At 36.5% G+C, this 19,855-nt stretch overlaps 1 protein-coding gene across 14 annotated transcripts in view; it reads right to left on the bottom strand.

Moving 5' to 3' along the window:
- Window positions 1-19,855, bottom strand: part of LOC145981874 (disks large 1 tumor suppressor protein-like) — a 1,252,559-nt gene that overhangs the window by 33,108 nt on the left and 1,199,596 nt on the right. For all 14 annotated transcript variants that reach the window (XM_083115344.1, XM_083115335.1, XM_083115336.1 and 11 more), the window contains 3 exons: window positions 18,603-18,816; window positions 8,319-8,485; window positions 746-995 (listed from right to left, as the gene is read on the bottom strand). In XM_083115344.1, the coding sequence (XP_082971470.1) occupies window positions 746-995; window positions 8,319-8,485; window positions 18,603-18,816 (631 nt within the window). The remainder of the gene's footprint in view (window positions 1-745; window positions 996-8,318; window positions 8,486-18,602; window positions 18,817-19,855) is intronic.

Raw genomic sequence — 19,855 nt, 5'->3', positions numbered from 1 at the left:
AAATTATAGGTAATTTTAACAAGACACTGGTAAGTTTTACTGGCCAATACACACAGCATGTCAATTAATCTGTGCCATCCTTAATATACAGTTGAACCTAAGTTATATGATGTCAAGGTGAAGAGAAAATAATATGTATAACTGAGAATTACTTACAAATCAGATTTAGATGCAATGCCATATCATTATTAAAATACTGTAATTGGATGTATTGAGGAACAAGATAGTACAGGTTATTTCCATCACAAAGTGGTAAATTAGTGAATCTAAAAGTTTGATTTTTAAACACATTACATTTGCAACTTTATTAGTGAACACTTTGGTACTGAAATACTACATTAGACACTATAGTTTTATAGTTTTACTACTCAATTTTAAAAAACGTCTAAAATACCATTTCTTTTCCTAATGACTGTGTAAAGATATAAGCAATGCCTAAGTCTGCAGAAGTTTTAGTTTCTTGTGCATTAGTGTTCACTTCCCGTAAATGTTACTTTCTGGTCAAGCACCTGAAAAATGTCACTTCTGTGACATTGTTGTAGCTTGGTTATGTACAAATCAACTGTATTTTATGAAAATTAGTACGTACAACATGGAATTACATATAAATGCTGCATTACGTAAAGTACGGTTTAATTAACATGCTTTTAAATTATATTTTGCCAGAACCTACAGTAATTTGCACAGAACTGATTTACATATAAAGCAGTCTCAACTGTACACACCAAATTTATCTTCAACTTACCCTATCTACTACAGGTCCTTTCCCTCCTTGAAATTTAACGGTACGGTCCCTTGCTCTTTGCTTTCGTTCCCACCTTCGTTTAGAAGGAATAATTCCCATACCCTCCTCGTCACCACTTGGCAAAACACGCCGAGCCTGCCACCATTCGTCATCACTAGCATTAGTTACATGAAGTATATCGCCATATTTGAATGGTAAACCCCGACTAGGCAACCCGTCGTCCTTGTTGGGATCATAGTCAAACAGTGCCCTGAGAAATATATATGAAAAATAAGTAAATTATACATTCAAAAATTAAAATCTACATATTACAATGAACTATGCTACATGAGCATTCATTAAACAAGAAACATTGTGGAAAATAAATATGTAATGAAGCTGAGCATGTGAAAAATAAAAAGGACTTTATACAAGCAGTTCTTAACCTTTAATTTACCACTGGTGCCCCACTCCTTTAAATGTCCATTCTTGTTGCAGACATCCAGCACTTAATTAATACCTGAAGCCTCAAAGACATCATATATTTTACCTATTGTTCCTCATCAGGGTTTCATATAAGAATTGATGGGCTTGCGGATAACAAATTGGTCATTATTGAGTTTATTAAAGTTATTACAGTGGAACCACATGCAAAAAAACCTGCACCAATCCACGACATGTGTGCACCATACTCTTAAATGAAGGGGAGGGGCACAGTGGAGCAGGCTTCAGGCAGTTGAATAGATGAATGGGAAGGTGCGCGAAGTATTTTGGCTGAATATTCTTTCTTTGTGGTCGCTCTATAGAAGCTATACTGTAGATAAATTGTTTTCGTGTTGTGTTTATCAATTTCAGGTAAACACAACAGGAAGTGTGCAATGAGTAAAATGTACGACATAAGCATTACACACGAAAGTGGATGTACTTTGTACCTTAATAATGACCAAAATGTCATCATGTTTTACCCCCGAGCACTTGAATTACACAATACAAATTATTATAATACTCATACTTTTATTGTAATAATGATAAATGCACAAAAAATGAAAGTGTTGCATATAATGCATTCAGTTGTTTATTTTCTCTCATTGATTGTGTTTGCATCAAAGATCATAACAAACACAGATGGACTGTGACTTGCCTCATTGATGAATAGGAAATATGCAATCTCTTAATATTAACAAAAACAATAAAACATATTTTTGCATATTTACTTGGAGCTAGGTGGTAGAACACGTTTAATTTTTAAATTGATTTATTTAATAGTCAACATTCTTCTCAAACCTTCACAAGTATTACAGCTTGTGACATTTCTTCAAACATTTGTACTTTTATCCCGAGAGGGCACGCAGGCCACAGGTTAAGAACCACTGCTTTATACAAACATCTGAAATGTTAACTTACTCAAACATTATAATTACTCATTTTAAAGTTAACAATTTGGCTCATGCACAATGGGCATAAGGTTAACATCAAGCTTGCTTACATTGATGTAATAAGCAGTTTAATATGATCACAGGGTAAAAATACACAATCTTCGAAAGATATGCTTTACATGTTCTAGCAGGGGCAGTTCATGCTCATGCTAACATAGTTTGTTTCCAATTTTAAAAAATTGTTCTAGAAAATACAGTGAAACTCCGATTTTGTATTTTTTCCAATTATACATTCAATCTTCATGGTCTCACCATGACAAAATGTTATAAAATTTTCAACAATTTTGCATTTTCCTGCATCTTACACCTCGGTTTCCTGAAAAACCTAAAATTGAGGTTCCGCTGTACATACTCAAGCTGCAGCAAACAACAGACAGGAATCTTTGTTCATACGTAAAACGTTTCTAAATATAGAAACCATACGTGGAATAAAATTAAGTATTGACTTTTTTTTTTTAATACAGAAATCAAGCTATTAGACCATTAGTCCACTCCTTCTCAATTCTATATTAATATGGCTTCTCATGTGTGCTACCAAGTCTAGATCATAATTGATAATTTCTTTCCACTAAGAATTAGATTGAGGATTGGGTGCTAAAGGCAAGATACCTAACCAATAAACTTATTGGCAGAAGAGACTGACTGGTAAAGTTCAAAATTAAGACATTTTTTTATTCACTTACAACTTTAAAAATAACACCAATCTTAAAAATTATAGACTGTAGCTCTGATATGATACACTGCAGTTTACACAAGTAAGCATATTTTGTACAATGTTTATATACTCTCAATTTCCTATTTATTTAAACTCCAATTAACAAGAAACAAATAGCAGTAAATTGTGTGCCCCAGATACAGATATTTATTACACGGTGATCATTTATAATAAAAATCTCACCATGGATGTCCTATTCAAAGTTATATTCTTATAAACAGAGAAGAAATATATGCTTTAATACAAAGATCAATTTCAGACTATTCTCATAGACTTGTTTTCATAATTGATAATTCTTGAAATACTGGACTAGACACACATTCATGTAAGTTGAGATACTACTCTGCAAGAACAAACACATTTGACTTAAGAGATAGTTCCATTTCTATTTGTTATTTCCAGTGTTATCTTGCCCATACATATATTGACTGCAGATGTAGAGCCCATTACATATAAACTCCCACAACTACACTACAGCAAGCTACATCATATGTTAATGCACTGCATTCTTACATGCAAAATTTCAACACAGCTGCCATTGAAATAAGCAATAGAATTTCTCACAAAGCACATGTATTTGTGTACATTACATTGTTACAGCAGACAGAGAATCATACTGCACAGAAATATTGGTAGTCTGTGCACGAAAAACATGTTCACATGGGAGATTTAGAGGGAGGGGGAAGGACATCTGACTGCCACACAGGTGATCTAAGATAGGAATTTTTCTGGCCTTGTCCCTGCATAAAGCAGTTCCGGGGCTCACCTAGCCTCAAATCAATGGTTACCTGGGGGGTAAAGGTGGCCAGAGCATGGTGCTGATCACATCAGCTCCAAAATGGCAGAGATCGAGGACATATGGGGCCCTGACCCCACATTCCGAAAATGTTCCTTCATAGTATGGCGCTATATGCACGGGACCTTTACCTTCCCTTACAAAAATCACACCTAATTATTAAATAAGCTACTATTTTAAGATAGGATGGAAATGAATCACTGGAGTTTCTATTACTTTGGACCTATTGTTTTGATGAGTTCTGATACCTCTTTACCTTATACATAATATGGAAACTTCAATGCAAGTTCAGTTGCTAGAAACTGCCATTATAGGCTTTGAAGTTACAAATTCTTAGGTACGTCTGTGGGTACGAAGAATGACACACAAAAAAAATCAGCCATTTACAGAAACAAATTGGTAAAAAGCAAGTTTAAAAATGGATGTAGAGTTCCTAAGCTCTGAAGGATAACTAGTACACACATTCCTAAGCAATTCTATTCCAGCATTGTTTCGCGGCAGTTGCATACATAAATTTATGCAGAGGCCACATGAAAAGAAAAAAGAAAAAACAAGGAAATTGTAGTGACTGGCCTGAGCATCCCCAAGATCGACAAACTGCAACTGGAAGTTCATGCAAAATGAATTACTCACGAAACAAAGAAAACAAAAGCACAATGCTTGCTAATTTATGTAGATTTAGCTATATTAACTACAGTATTTTCACAATGTTGGTGCAACCTTCACAGAACTGGCTAGAATTTATAAATATTCTAGACACTCATATTTAGTGGATTATTTCTCATTAACATTATGTAATTTAAATATATAGATATATACTGTGTACATATTATATCTCAACATAGGCAAATAACATTAAATATACAAACATAGAATGAAATGGATCAATAAACATTCAACATATTGATCTAAAATACAAGGTGTTTCACGGGGTTACAAAAATTTTTATCAAGTAAACTATTCAACATTCGTTAATGAAACCAGTCCAGAATGAAGGAGGAACTCAAATAGTTTTTTTTAACACTTACAAATGTTCAATATATGCAGCACGGGTGACATGGCACACATCAACGCCATAGGAACGCAAACAGTTTGTGCGTGCATGTTTCGTTAAGCTGCGAGTTCATATCCCTGCCACTAGGTGACACTCAAATCACCCACATCACTCACAGTGTTTTGTGCAATGTTTTGGTTCTCAGATCAGGGGACCTTGCACCGTGGGACTTCTTTTTGTGGGGTTTCATGAAAGACAGGGTATTCGTCTCACTGATGCTGCGTGATATCGCAGCCCTAAGGGAGTGTATCATCGCACCAATAGACGCTATTGACAAGCCCATGTTGATGCGAGCGTTGCAAGAAGTAGACTATCATGTTGATGCATGTCATGCCACCTGTGGTGCATACATTGAATATTTGTAAGCGTTCCTCGTTCGTTCTGGACTGGTTTCATTAACGTAAGTTTAATACTTTACTTGCAATAAATATTTGTAACCCCTCAAGAATTTATGAAACACCTGGTATTTTATAATGTTTTGAAATAGGGCTGAGCCAATACCAATGCTTGAAAATTGTAACAATTTAGAACAGTTCACAATATTTATAAATTTGAATGCGTATATTTTCCACTGGAATTACATCATAACAATCTACCAGAATAGATTCATAATTTCACATTTAATCACAAAATCATCTCTTCCCACAATGTTGTTGCGAAAACTATGAAAATTATGCATTATGTATAATTTCTAGTATATTCAGACCCCATGAAAGTGTTGTGTGGCATTTTTCGAGACACTTAGACTGCAGAAAAATATCAGCTGCTCAAATGATACCTTATGTTTCTGATACCATTGGCGCATCAATATCATCTCAGCCCTATTCTGAACATGACACAGTATTGTTAGTAACTGAAGATGTATTATATAAAAAAGGTTTACTTGTTTTTGCAAAAATTAAATTAATCAAGTTGACATTGAATTGAGTGAATTAACATGCAGTTACTACTAAACAAAATACACTAGGTGTCTTTAATGTTTCACAAACTTCTCCTTTGTATCACCAGATACAATAAGGTTGTATTTGACAAAACACATAATCTCACAGTTGCCAGATCTCATGTTCTTTATGTAAATTTTTGTTACTGTCTTGACCATATATTATTCTACTGTTGGTACCAGGTGAAATTAAAGTTTCCAAATTCACTGACACTTAAAATATTATTTTTTCTTTTTATAATTCTGATACATCTAATTTATTTTTAGCACTTGCAACCAATTTCACTTTTGAGTTCGAATCACATGTCTTGTAAAACCAGAACTTTTCTTTCCTATCTTAATATGTCAAAAATGTTCCAAACTTCTTTCTTGTACACTGTGTTCAGTTTATCCTGTATATTTGTGTTTTACTGCTACATTCTAACTACAGTTCTTGTATTAAATTATGATGATTTCCACAAACAATTTTAATATGAAGCAGCGAATATATACACAAACCATAATCAATACCACTGACTTGATGGCAGAATGTGTTGAGTGTTCGACTTTTGATCTCGGCACTGAAGTTTCCGAGTTCGAATTCCAACCAGGGAGTAGCTGTACTTAGTGAATGTCCCTTAATGAATTCCATCTAATCATAACTCATCACTGCAATTAGCCAAAAGTGTGCTATAAGGAATATGGGCAAATCAATATCTGCTTAAAAACTGATCACCCACAAGTAATTACATGATCAGTTAATGAAGTTTCATCTCTTGAATGTAATATTTCCCCCTCTCCTTCCCTGAAGAGAGTTAGTGTTATGTTGGTTTATTATGATTAAGTTTGTTCTAATTGTTTGACACACATTAAGAGCAATTAATAATGTACACTATGCTTAAGAAATGTTAACATTTCATTATTTTGAACAAAGTATATGAAAATTGTTATTTGTTAACTCTTTCAGGGGCAGATTGGGCTTAATATTTTTGAATGAAATTCACTTAAAATATTTATGAAGTGTGCAATATTGAGAACTTCGTTAATTGTTTTTTTATATATACACAGGGTGTCCACAAAGTCCTGCTACCGTTACAATGAAACTTAACTTCTAAACTATATGAGATAAATACATGCAGTTTTTTGCAACGTGTTCTACAGCTCTCAAAGTTTTATTTACAATTACAACAATTCAACCTGTTCGAGAACTTCTGCAATCCGTGTATGAAGTGTGACAAGATCTGGAACAGGGGTTTCGTAGACATGATCCTTGACATACCCCCAAAGGAAAAAATCCAAGGGAGTGATATCAGGGGAGCTCAGTGGCCAGGAGATTGGTCCATCGCAGCCAATCCATCTCCCAGGTAAATGTCTATCCAAAAGTTCCATCACATCTAGAGACCAATGAGGAGAAGAAACACAGATTGCAGAAGTTCTCAAACAGGTTGAATTGTTGTAATTGTAAATAAAACTTTGAGAGCTGTAGAACACGTTGCAAAAAACTGCACGTATTTATCTCATATAGTTTAGAAGTTAAGTTTCATTGTAAGGGTAGCAGGACTTTGTGGACACCCTGTATATCAATTATTTTTAGTGTTAAGACAAAGAGTTTTACATGTGGTTAGCAACGCTAATCACCAGAACTGAAAACTACAAGTAGTGTTTAAAGATGTGGTTAGCACAGGTAACCACAACCCCAAAAAGAGTTTGCAAGTATCATACTTGCAAACATGTCTTTGATTCGACTGATATGTCTTGTATTCTGAAGAAGGGGGGAAAGGGGGGGGGGGTATTTCACACCAGGTGTGAAAACAAGATATGGTTTTCCACATATTCAGACTGACCCCAATCTACTCTCAGCACTGGGAAGGTTATGAGCAAGTCACGGATAACATTAATTAATTAAATGGTATAAAAGCTTCATCCAAGACCATGTAGGTAGAATGGTCTGCCATTACCAATCTTCTATGAAAAGGGGACTTGTAACTAATGTTATCCATGTCATGTTTAAAAACATTGCAACCTTGAGGAAAGATCAAGATTGATCCAAAAACCATGATACCCAAAGAAGGCTTTGGTTAATTTTACATTGTATTCTGCAGTACATACGTTTGAAAAATAGGTTGGCACTGGTATACTTTCTTATCAAGAGAGCCTCCCCGATGGCCTAGTGGTTGTGTCAAGGGTCTCGGGTTTGATACCAGGTTGAGGCACATGGTGGTTCGAATCCCACTTTAAATTGTAGGTCCAGTCCCGATTAGTCTTATTGTGCATAAAGTGGACTTAAAACACCAACTCAATCAATAAATCTTATCAAGACTAAACTTTGTGTAGATAAGCCCTTTGATGACCCAAATTTTTAAATGGCTCCTGAATTGTCCTCATGATGTTCTCACCAGGATTGAAACCCAGGATCACCAAAAGCAAGAGCACTAACAACTCAACTACGTGGCAGCAGCTTCTTATCAATACTACTTATTGTATTCCTTATTCACTGATAAATTTTGTTGAGTTCATGCTTAGTACGTACTGCGACTCAAAAAGAATAAGCACAGCAATCTGATTCGCTGTCGCACCGAAGTTTAAATTCAGATTTGCCATATTCAAATAGCACTAGAGATATACTTCAATTTCCACACACTGCATGGTTACTTGCGTTCCATTGACAACTTACCTGACAAAATGTGACCGCTTCTGTGATGTTCGTAGCAATGCGCCACTCCCTGGTATGTGTTGGCTTGACATGACTATATTCTGCTTTAGATCATGGATCTTTGCTTCGAAGCGGTTGTACTCATCAGGTTTGTACTGTGCAGCAATGGTCACTGTTTGGCCAGCTCCCTATAAAAATATATACATGATGTATAAGAAGACATCCACTTATAATTTTGTGTAATCTACGTCAATATTGGATATCAAAACACATATACTGGGTGCGTCAAAAAAATGTATACACACTTTGAACTGTCATAGAAAATTTATTTCCCAACCTACAAGGTTAAATTTCTGGGAAAAGAAAGGCTACAGTTCAATTTGAAAAATAAGTGTATTTTCTGGTCAAAATGAATGTTCCAAATGGTGGTTAAAATAAATGTTCAAAATGTTGGCCTTCAGCTTCGATACATTTCTGAGCAAGGGTCATGTGAGAGTGGTGTAAATGCTAGTAGTGTGCTATGCATTCTGAAGAAAGACAAGTTGCGTGTGTACATTCCAAGGCTGGTGCAACAGCTAAGTGACGACGAGCCAGATTGCAGGGTACAATTTTGTGAATGGCTTCAGGAGATGGTTACACGTGAACCGGGATTTATGGGTAGCATTGTTTGGTCGGATGAAGCACAATTCAAACTTAATGGAACTGTCAATAGGCATAATTGTGTGTACTGGGCTGAAGATAACCCCCACATTACTGTTGAAAAGGCTGTGAATTGCCTGGTGTAAATGTGTGGTGTGGTTTGTTTCCTATGGGACTCATTGGTCCTTTCCATTTTGAAGGTACTGTAACTGGAGAAAAGTACCTAACAATGCTTGCTGATTCCATTTTCCCTGCCATTCGTGCAATGTACGGTAATAACAGGTTTTATTACCAACAAGATGGCACCCCGCCGCACTATCATAGGGATGTGCGAGCATACCTGGAACAAAATGTACAAGGCCAATGGATAGGATGCAGGAGACCAATCGAGTTCCCTGCACACTCTCCAGACCTTACGTTGCTCGATTTTTTCTTATGGGGCACAGTAAAAGATGAGGTGTACACACTTTTGGATGAGATTCAAGTGGTGTGTGCAGAAATCCTATTGGACACTTTGGTGCGAAGTACGGAATCAGTCGCGACTCGTACTCAGAAATGTATCGAAGCTGCCAACATTTTGAACATTTACTTTAACCACCATTTGGTACATTCAGTTTGACCAGAAAGAACACTTATTTTTCAAATTGGACTGTAGTCTTTCTTTTCCCAGAAATTTAACCTTGTGGGTTGGAAAATAAATTTTCTATGAGAGTTCAAAGTGTGTATACATTTTTTTGACGCACAAGGTGTCTGAAAAGTCATGCAACTCAGACTTTGAATGTACATAACTTTTGTACAAAAAGCGTGGAGACCTGAACCTTGCACTGGGTATTAACTTTATCTATGTATATATTTTTTAAACATTAAACAAGAAATGATATTTTACATGAGTGATCAATATGGGAAAAAAGTTGCTAAGGTGTATTTCTTTTACAAAGTAAAAAGAAGCATGAATAAAAGACAGCTATGGAATCACTTGCAATAATTTTCGATGTGTATCGATGATCTGTTTGGGTATTTATCAAAATTCTTTATGTATATTAATGGATTCCAGTCAATTTATGGGGTTATTTATGACATTCATAAAAAAAGTATGTATCAGCGGTGTCAGAGGTAAAGAAGCGCATTCATCAGCAGCGGATGTTGTCCCGATAAAGGAAATCTGCTCAATGACGAATGAACGGTCTCTTGACTCCGACTCGTATCAGGAGAGAAAAGCGAACCCAACAATGAAAGAACACAACTGCAAACGGAAGAATGAGAATTAGTCGTTCATGCCTTCTATTATTGTCCTCTTTTTTATCATTATAATCTAACCAGAGTGGTGGCAAAACAACTCTTATTCTTTATGTAGCTGACAACTTCAGTTGGATCTAGCCAGGAATTTTCCCTTCTAAATACATTGCTCCCAATTATTTGGTATCTGTACACTGCGCTGAAGGTAACAGTAACTTGATTGGGATGCTGAGTTGAGACTTTGATGAGAATGCAGCTCTCTTGGGTGGAGCTTATTCTAACCAATTTCAGACTAGAGCTCACTTGAGTGGAGATTTTTCTATGCAGGTTAAGACTTCAGCTCACTTTAAGTGGAGAATTTTGTAACCAGATTGAGAATGCGGTTCACCTGAGTGTAAATTTTCCTAACCAGTTACAAACTGCAGCTCACTTCAGTGGAAATTTTTCTAACCAGGTATAGAGTTTAGCTCATTTGAGTGGAGATTTTCTAACCTGGATGAGGCTGCAGCTTACTTGAGTAGAGAATTTTCTAGTCAGATTAGACTGCAGCTCTCTTGAGCGGAGATTTTTCTAGCCAGGGATAGACTGCATCTCACTTGAGTAGAGAATTTTCCTAACCAGGAGAAACTTTATTTCACTTTAGGGGAGATTTTTCTAACCAGATTAAGAGTGCAGTTCACTGCAGTGGAAATTTTTCTAATAGGTTGAAACCGAAACTCATTTGCGTGAAGCTTTTTCGAGCCAGGTTGAGATTCCAGCTCGCTTGAGTGGATATTTTTTTTCTAATCAAACTTGGTACTGTAGTTCCCATAGGAGTACCGAAGTTCATATAGGTGAAGCGTCCTTCATCAGTACGATACTGCAGCTCATTTGGATGGGAAATTTTCCACACCAAGTTGGAACTACATTGTTTTGATACCACAAGATACCTTATTCACTCCTCTGGCTAAAGTGAACCAAAAACATATTGTCTATGGAGTACCCTAAATGTTCACAACTAGTCCTTAATCCAAAAGCAGTGAACTAGTTCCATATGTACAGGCTTGCGGCTCTGTGTGACTTACAATAGTAATGAATGTGATTTAAAGTACCATGTGGTTCTCTTGAATGTGAAGGATACCCTGTTCGAGGCTTCGTATGAAATAATGGCTGCCAAAAGGGCGCGCAGATAAGCGTCGGGGCCATAAATTTATAAATTTGGCCGACACAATATAACAAGTCCATTCAGATGCGCTCATATATGGGCATTAAATTTCCAATCTTAGCATAATTCAGATGCCCATATAACAGTGCATCTGAATGGACTTGTTATACTGTCCTAAACAATTTTGTTTCGAGTATGCCATACTATTTGTATCGCCGCGAGAACAAAAAGAGGATCGGGTTTTCTTGGTTTCGAAACAATCACTCTCTTCGAAATTCTGTAAGTCAAAAACGGGTTGTACGATCGTTATGGCATTTTAGTATGGTGTAGGCAGAAAGGTTTTTAAACAACAATTAATTTTCAGTTTTTCACAATTTGTCAAAAGCACTGTTCTTTTCAATTTTGCGAAACAGTGTTTTCTTAATATGGGGCACTCCTACAAGTACAATATTGGTCTTGTTTTCAAGCTCTTTGTATCTGTTTTTAAAATGCATTATCATTGTCAATTCACACTGAGAAATCGATTCTATACAGATTTTTTATTCAGCGGGGTGAAGCTGCACGCGGAACGTGGCAACACTGCACACAACGATGTCCGTTAGACAGAGGCCGTGTCCGGATTGGCAAGCGCTCCGTCCAGTTCTCTCCCGTTGCTCTCGCGTGCCGTCGAAGTCACGTCCAAGTCGTCCGAATCTGCATGTCCCCTTGTAGTACGGTTGTCACTTTTCCCGCCAGGTGTCAGCCCGAACTTCACCCACCGCACTCTGGGGCGCAGGCGCATCGCACGGAAGCAGAAGGCAGACGCCAAACAAACATGACAATGATTTCCACCTATTTACTATTCATATTAAAAATGTAACACGCTATTTCATCATTTACAATTTTTCTGCATTCAGTATTATCGATAAAATGTTAAAGTATAACTGAGTTTTACATCCTCTAATCAGTAAATGTTGTCTGTACAAAGTGAAAGTTAGAATGTGGCTGCCAAGCGCAGCGTCACAGCGATTTCAAGCGTGCATCTGTCGCGCCTCTCTGCTCTCCCCTCCGACTCCACGTCTGCCGCGAATTCGGACAACGGAGGTTGGCTGAGTCCCCGGATGGAACGGTGCTCTAGGTGACATCTGCTGCCGATTCGGACGCGGCCAGAGGAAACTGCGGGCTGGAGCTGCGAGTTCATCCTTGCGGTGTTGCCATGTTCCGTGTTGTTACGTACACCTTGCCACCCCAGTATCTATAATTTTTATTCCGACAGTAGGTGTTGCGTTGTCTATACGTAATCTACGCGTAGATTACATTGAGTTGTAGTTTACATAGACTACGTAGACAATCTAAAGTGTATTAACATTACTTTTCAAGGGTTTCATGAAAGAAAAGTGAAATTTTCAACTACACTGGTTCCTAACGAAATGAAAAGAATCCTATTTACAACAAAATTTCTCTACTCTTCTATTATCAACTATGGAAGAAGATAAATAGTATGCAAAAAACAACAATAGATGGCAGTCCTGAGGCAAGAGTGGTCTTTTCCCCATAAAACACTAGAATATTTCCTATATTAGGTATTTTCCTAATATATATATATATATATATATATATATATATATATATATATATATATATATGGGAGGGGCATCCAAGTCAATCCGGTACTTTTGAGTTTATGATATAAAAGATCAAATTTATAGGGGTGAAAACTGCTTTTTATTGTCCGACGTTTAACTAATACCCGGAAAGCTTCGGCATAGAAAAGTTTGTCAATACGTTTGAACCATTCTAGGACAGCCTGCTTCACTTCGTCATCACTGCTGAAATGTTGACCTCCGAGGAATTCTTTTAAAGGTCCAAACAGGTGAAAATCACTTAGTGCTAAGTCCGGACTGTAAGGGTGATGTGGCAAAAATTCTCAGCCGATTTCCTGGAATGTTTGCATAATGCGTTGAAAGATAATAAACATGCCATTATAAATTTTTGCACCGTTGCTGGTCGAATTTGAAATTTTGCAATATGGTAGAGTTTTTCACCGCCCACGGGCTCGTGGACGCCGGAATCGGGGAAGCACATGCCGTGGTGCACTTCCCGCTCGAGCTGGGCATCGATGGCGGACGGACGCACCACACTTGGATTCCCCTGTTACAACGGTTGAAGCCAGGAATTACACATGAGTGCAGTCTCCAAGTACAAAAATACAATAAGGATAGGTCGGGCGCTGCAAGGTCAACGGCCTGCTTGTTCCGATTTTTGCGACGTGTTAGTAGCTAAATGATGTATCTAGTTATGATGTGTTTTTTTTTCCTTTTTTCATTCTTTCATTCATATGTTTTTTTGTTGTTTTTTTCATCTTGTGTAGTAGTAGTTGTGCGTTTGTTTTTTTCCTTGTGTAGTGGTTGTTGTGTGTTTGTGTGTCTTGTGCAGTAATTGTGCTGTGTAGTGAGTGAATTTGTCTTGTGTAGTGGCTGTGGTGTCTAGTGTGTTTGTGTTTGTTGTGTAGTAGTTGTGGTATGCTTGTATGTGGGTTTGCCTTGTGTAGTAGGTGTGCTGTCTAGTGTGGTTGGGATTGTCTTGTGTAGTAGTTGTGCTGTCTAGTGTGTTTGTGTTTATCTTATGTAGTAGTTATGCTGTCTAATGTATTTCTGTTTGTCTTGTGTAGTATCGGTGATGTGTATGTATGTGTCTTGTGTTGTAGTTGTGCTGTCTAGTATGTTTGTGTAGTAGTTGTGCTGTCTAAGTGTGTTTGTTTTGTCTTGCGTAGTAGTTGTGCTGTCTAATTTGTTTGTGTTTGTCTTGTGTAGTAGTTGTGGCGTGTAGTTTGTTTATGTTTATATTGTGTAGTAGTTGTGGTGTGTTTGTGTTTATATTGTGTTATAGTTGTGATGTGTTTGTGTGTGTCTTGTGTAGTAATTGTGCTGTCTAATGTGTTTGTGTTTGTCTTGTGTAGTAGTTCCTCCATTCATATTGGGGGTTAGGCGTAGAGCTGACAACTCTGCACTGTAAAAAAAAAAAATGTCAAGAAACAGCAATATAAGGCCATGGATGTTCCCAAGGTAAAACATTCCGGAGGTAAAATAGTCCCCCGTTCGGATCTCCGGGTGGGGACTACTTTGGGAGGTCCCTGGACTAAGGATAAGATCTTCATTAGGAATAAACATATTAAATTAGGCACCTGGAATGTTCTGAGCCTTTACCGGCCTGGGGCATTTCAGTGTACAGTTAATGAGATAGTTAAGTATAAATTAGATGTAGTAGCTGTCCAGGAAGTTAGGTGGCCAGGAGAAGGGAATTGTAAAACTAAAAATTATACTTTTTTCTATGGTGGTACTGAAAATCATAATTTTGGAACAGGCTTTTTCATAAATAATAGAATTATCTCTGCTCTTAAAACAGTAGAATTTATTAATGATAGGATATCATATGCAGTTTTACAGGGTAGGTGGTGTAAAATTATTTTAATAAACATACATGCACCAACGGAAGATAAAGATGATAATACTAAAGATGATTTTTATACAGAGTTAGAACAGGTCTTTGATAAATTTTCTCAGTATGATATGAAAATTCTGTTAGGTGACTGTAATGCACAGATTGGCAAAGAAGAGACATTTAAACCCACGATTGGTAAACAAAGTCTTCATGAATTAAGTAATGATAATGGTATAAGATTGATTACTTTTGCAACCTCAAAGAATTTAATTGTGAAAAGTACCACTTTTAAACATAAAGATATCCATAAATATACCTGGTCTTCTCCAGATGGTAAAACTCATAATCAGATAGATCATATTCTCATTGATAAGAGAAGGCATACTAGTATAATTGACGTTCGTACACATAGAGGTGCTGACTGTGCCAGTGACCATTATTTAGTAATTGCTAAATTAAGAGAAAGACTCTCAGTGATAAATCATAAGCAACAAAATCTAAAAGTTCTAAAATTTGATACAGGAAAGTTTACTGATGAAAGAATTAAGAAAGATTACCAAATTAAACTGTCAAATAGATTTGATGTTTTGCAGGATTTAAATGATGATGAAAATATAAATGAAACAGACGTAAATAAGAATTGGGAGCACATACGTAATGCAATAGAATCAGCAGCTAAAGAAAGTATACGATACCATAAACCGAGAAAAAGTAAGCCATGGTTTGATAATGAATGTCATAATCTAATAGAAATAAGAAATCAGGCTAGACTTAGGTGGTTAAATAACTCTGATGATACAAATCTAAACAATTATAATAGAATAAAGCGAGAAGTTAACCGCACGTTTAGAAGTAAAAAAAGAGATTACTTGAAAAGCAAAATTAACGAAATTGAAACAAACAGCAAAAATAAAAATATCAGAGATTTATATAAAGGTGTAAATGAGTTTAGAAAGGGGTGGCAACCTAAAGTAAACTTGATAAAAGATAAAGACGGTGATTTTCTAGCTGACCCAAGTGATATTCTAAATAGATGGAAGAACTACTTTAATGACCTTTTAAATGTTCATGTAGGAGATAAATCAGAAGTAAATGAAGTCCACACAGCAGAACCTTTAGTTACAGAACCTAACTTGACTGAAGTTAAAGATGCTATTAAAAGGCTAAAGAATAACAAAGCACCTGGCATTGATTTAATACCAGCTGAGTTAATTAAATATGGTGGAAATTCATTAATATGTCAAATTCATAAATTAATTTGTTTAATATGGAATAAAGAAGAAATCCCTCAACAGTGGAAAGAATCCATAATTGTTCCTGTGTTTAAAAAAGGTGATAAAATGAACTGCAATAATTACCGTGGAATTTCTCTACTCTCAACAACATATAAAATATTATCTAACATTCTTTTAACAAGACTAACCCCATATGCTAATGAAATTATAGGTGATTATCAATGTGGATTTAAACGTAACAGATCAACTACAGATCAAATTTTTCACATCAGACAGACACTTGAAAAAAAGTGGGAATATAATCAAAATGTCCATCAGCTATTCATTGATTTCAAAAAAGCATATGATTCGGTCAAAAGAGATAAATTATATAATATATTAGTAGAGTTTGGAATACCTAAGAAGCTTGTTAATATGATAAAAGTATGCACCAGTGAAACAGAAAGTAAAATTCGAGTGGGTATTAATATGTCTGACAAATTTACAATTCATGATGGGTTAAAACAAGGAGATGCATTATCTCCATTGCTTTTTAATTTTGCCTTAGAATATGCTGTAAGGAAGGTAAAAGAAACTAAAGAAGGACTAAAATTAAATGGTGTGACTCAGTTGTTAGCATATGCAGATGATGTAGACTTACTGGGGGATGATGTGAATACAATTAAGAATAATGCTAAAATATTTTTCAAAACTGCTAAAGAGATAGGTTTGGAAGTTAACAAAGAGAAAACTAAATATATGCTTACAGGCCGAAACCAAGTGTTAGGTAATAATCAAAATCTAATTATTGATAACAACTCGTTTGAGCCAGTTTCCAAATTCAAATACTTAGGAGTAATATTAACAAATGAAAATTATATTAAAGAGGAAATAAAAAGTAGGCTTAATTCAGGAAATGCATGTTACTTCTCTCTTCATAAACTTTTGTCTTCTCGTTTAATATCTAAGAAACTAAAAGTTAAAATATACAAAACAGTAATTTTGCCTGTAGTATTATATGGATGTGAAACTTGGTCCCTTACATTGAAAGAGGAACATAAATTGAGAGTATTTGAAAATAAGATCCTTAGGAAAATATTTGGACCTAAAAGGGATGAGGAGACAGGTGAGTGGAGAAGGTTACATAATTTAGAACTACATAATTTGTATTCATGTCCAGATATTATTAGAATAATTAAATCAAGAAGACTTAGGTGGGCAGGCCATGTGGCACGAATGGGAGAGGAAAGAGGAGTTTACAGGATTCTTGTTGGGAAACCTGATGGTAAGAGACCTGTAGGAAGGCCAAGACGAAGATGGAGTGACAACGTTGAGATGGACCTAAGGGAAATCGGTAGGGATGGAAAAGAGTATATAGAACTTGCTCAAGATAGGGAAAGATGGAAGGCCTGTGTTGCTGCAGCCATGAACCTTCGGGTTTAAGAAGGCTAGGGAGTTAGTTAGTTAGTTATAAAAAAAAGTATGTTTTTTGATAGTACGATGTGTACTAGCAACATTGCTCATGTCAGAAGGCAGTACCATGTTGCGCAACAGCCTTGGCTTACCTACCGACTGCCAGTCTCCCTCGCACGCTTTCCTTCGTCACCTCTAAGCGTGGAGATCTGCAACCAGTATTGGAATAGTCGGGGGGTCATCCCCACGTATCCCCAGCCGTTATAGTAGGTTTCCGGGACCGGATGACGCTTACTCATTCGAAGCTCCCCAATTTCCTCACGATGGCGGGTTGCCACCGGCCCTATACATAGGCCGAATAAATTTCAACCAGAACCGGATTCGAACCTACGCCATCCCGCAGCGAACAATCTCAAAACGAGTGAACGCCTTAACCCACTTGGCTACGGAGGAAGACGATACAGTTATAGCAAAATTAATAAATAAATTATAAGCATAAGGAAAACATTTTTTTGTCATTTGATAAAACTTTTTATACATCAAATAATAGTACTAAAATTTCTTCCTCACCTTGTTAATTGGAAATATGGTGGTAATAGGAGTTTTGTGATGTTTGGGGGGAGCTACCTGGGGGATACCATCCCCTGCACCCCCTCACTTTGAGCACTGCATATAATATAATCCTCAGGCATCGTTCAAAATGTTTGACACTAAATGAAAATTTGAATATACCTTTTGGTGACTCACACCACATATTGAACTTCATCACTTACCAAAAATCAGGTGACATTTTTATTGTCCTACTTATATAGGCTATGTATTTGATATCACACAAAGACATATTAGAAACATTTAGCATACTTTGTAGTAAATAAATTTGGTAAACAGATCTGAAATCAGCTCAAAAAATGCTAGAAGTGTCATCCTGTAAGATAAATTTAACATTAAAAAAACAAAATTTTGTTGAACAGTGTTATTAATATCAAAGTGGGTGAATTTTCAACAAATGGCAATTGCACAAAGGTACAACATCAACTGATCCTTATAGATCCATTGTATACTTTAATTGTTATTATTATTCCTATTATTATAGCGTAAATTATCTATTTTTAAATTCGTCTGCTGCTTTGCCTTTACCAATGTTGACAAATGTGTCTGCCTTGTTCCGTGCATCTGGCAACACTGCATTAATCTTGTCTGTCGAACCACGTTCTATTAAGTTAACAAGGGCCATCTTACCTTGAGTGCATTGGCAGCCTGTTCATGGGTGGCAGTCCGGAGGTCGATGCCATTGACGCTAAGTATTTGGTCGCCACGACGTAACTCCCCGCTAACATCCGCCGGTCCCCCGGCGAGGATGAACGAGATAAAAATTCCCTCCCCGTCCTCCCCTCCTACTATGTTGAACCCCAGTCCCGATGTTCCTTTATTCAGCACCACCGTCCTGGGTTCTCTGAAAGAGGGAAAAAGCGAACAATTAACTAAGTGGAAGCTTCGACAAGAATCGTACAATTTACAAAATATACGTTCACATATTATCAACAGTACAACAATGAATAATTCGAATGCAACACTATAATTGCTTCTTTCGCAGTTGTACAGTGGGATCCATGAATATTGCCGTGCAAATTTCCCATGACTATTTTGATTAACTTTTCTCTTGCATCCTGTGTGTTTTTAAGCGATGGATTTTTATGTATGCTGGTGCAGTGTTGTAAACAGCTTGTTTTGAGTTTTAATTCTTGAAGCTCTTATTGGGTCAAATAAAGTGCACGAACGTGGTGATGGACAATTTGCGCTGTAATACTCATGTATTCCACTGTACAGCAAAAGTAATAGTAGGCGCAATGACCATCGCCATTTTTGTCTGTTTTCCACAATGTGATGATAATGAATTTAAAATAAAACCGTCAATAGGCAGAGAAGAACATCTGCCTTGCATCAACAGAATTCTATTCCTTAACACAGAATGTAGATTTAAAAGGAAAAATGGAAAACAGAGGTGGGCAATTTGTAGTTGGCTGTACGTGTTAACGATGGAACAATATTACGGGCACAGAAAGCCAAACTTTCCCAGTGTTATACTTCGTGCTAAAAATTATATTAAAAAAATAATGAAATACAATTAACTTACTTAACATCGTCAAGGAAATAAATTTCGGAAAGAAGAATGAGAAATCTTTCAGCGTTGAGGCTGGGGAAGACTTAATTTACGAACAACGCCCCTACCCTGAAGGAGTAACCTATCATGGCCATCCTGTTCCAAAAACAACATAAAATGTGTGAACTGAAAAATATTACCTAACTCGTTTAAAGATCTCAGAGAAGCATGTTGGCAAGATGATATGAGCAAAAGTTCAAATCAATAAACCCAGTTTACTTACAACAGCAAATAGTGCCTCGAATTGATGAAAAAAATGTGGGATTCCTCTAAATAGTAGAAAACCATCTCCAAGTTAGGTCAGTGGCTGTCGAGACAAAGCGTAGTGTTT

Source organism: Lepisma saccharinum, chromosome 30, assembly GCF_977018435.1.
Source record: "Lepisma saccharinum chromosome 30, izLepSacc3.1, whole genome shotgun sequence".
NCBI classification, from domain to species: Eukaryota; Metazoa; Arthropoda; class Insecta; order Zygentoma; family Lepismatidae; genus Lepisma; species Lepisma saccharinum.
The sequence above is the reverse complement of the archived record's forward strand: the minus strand, read 5'-3'. Positions and strand labels throughout refer to the sequence as shown.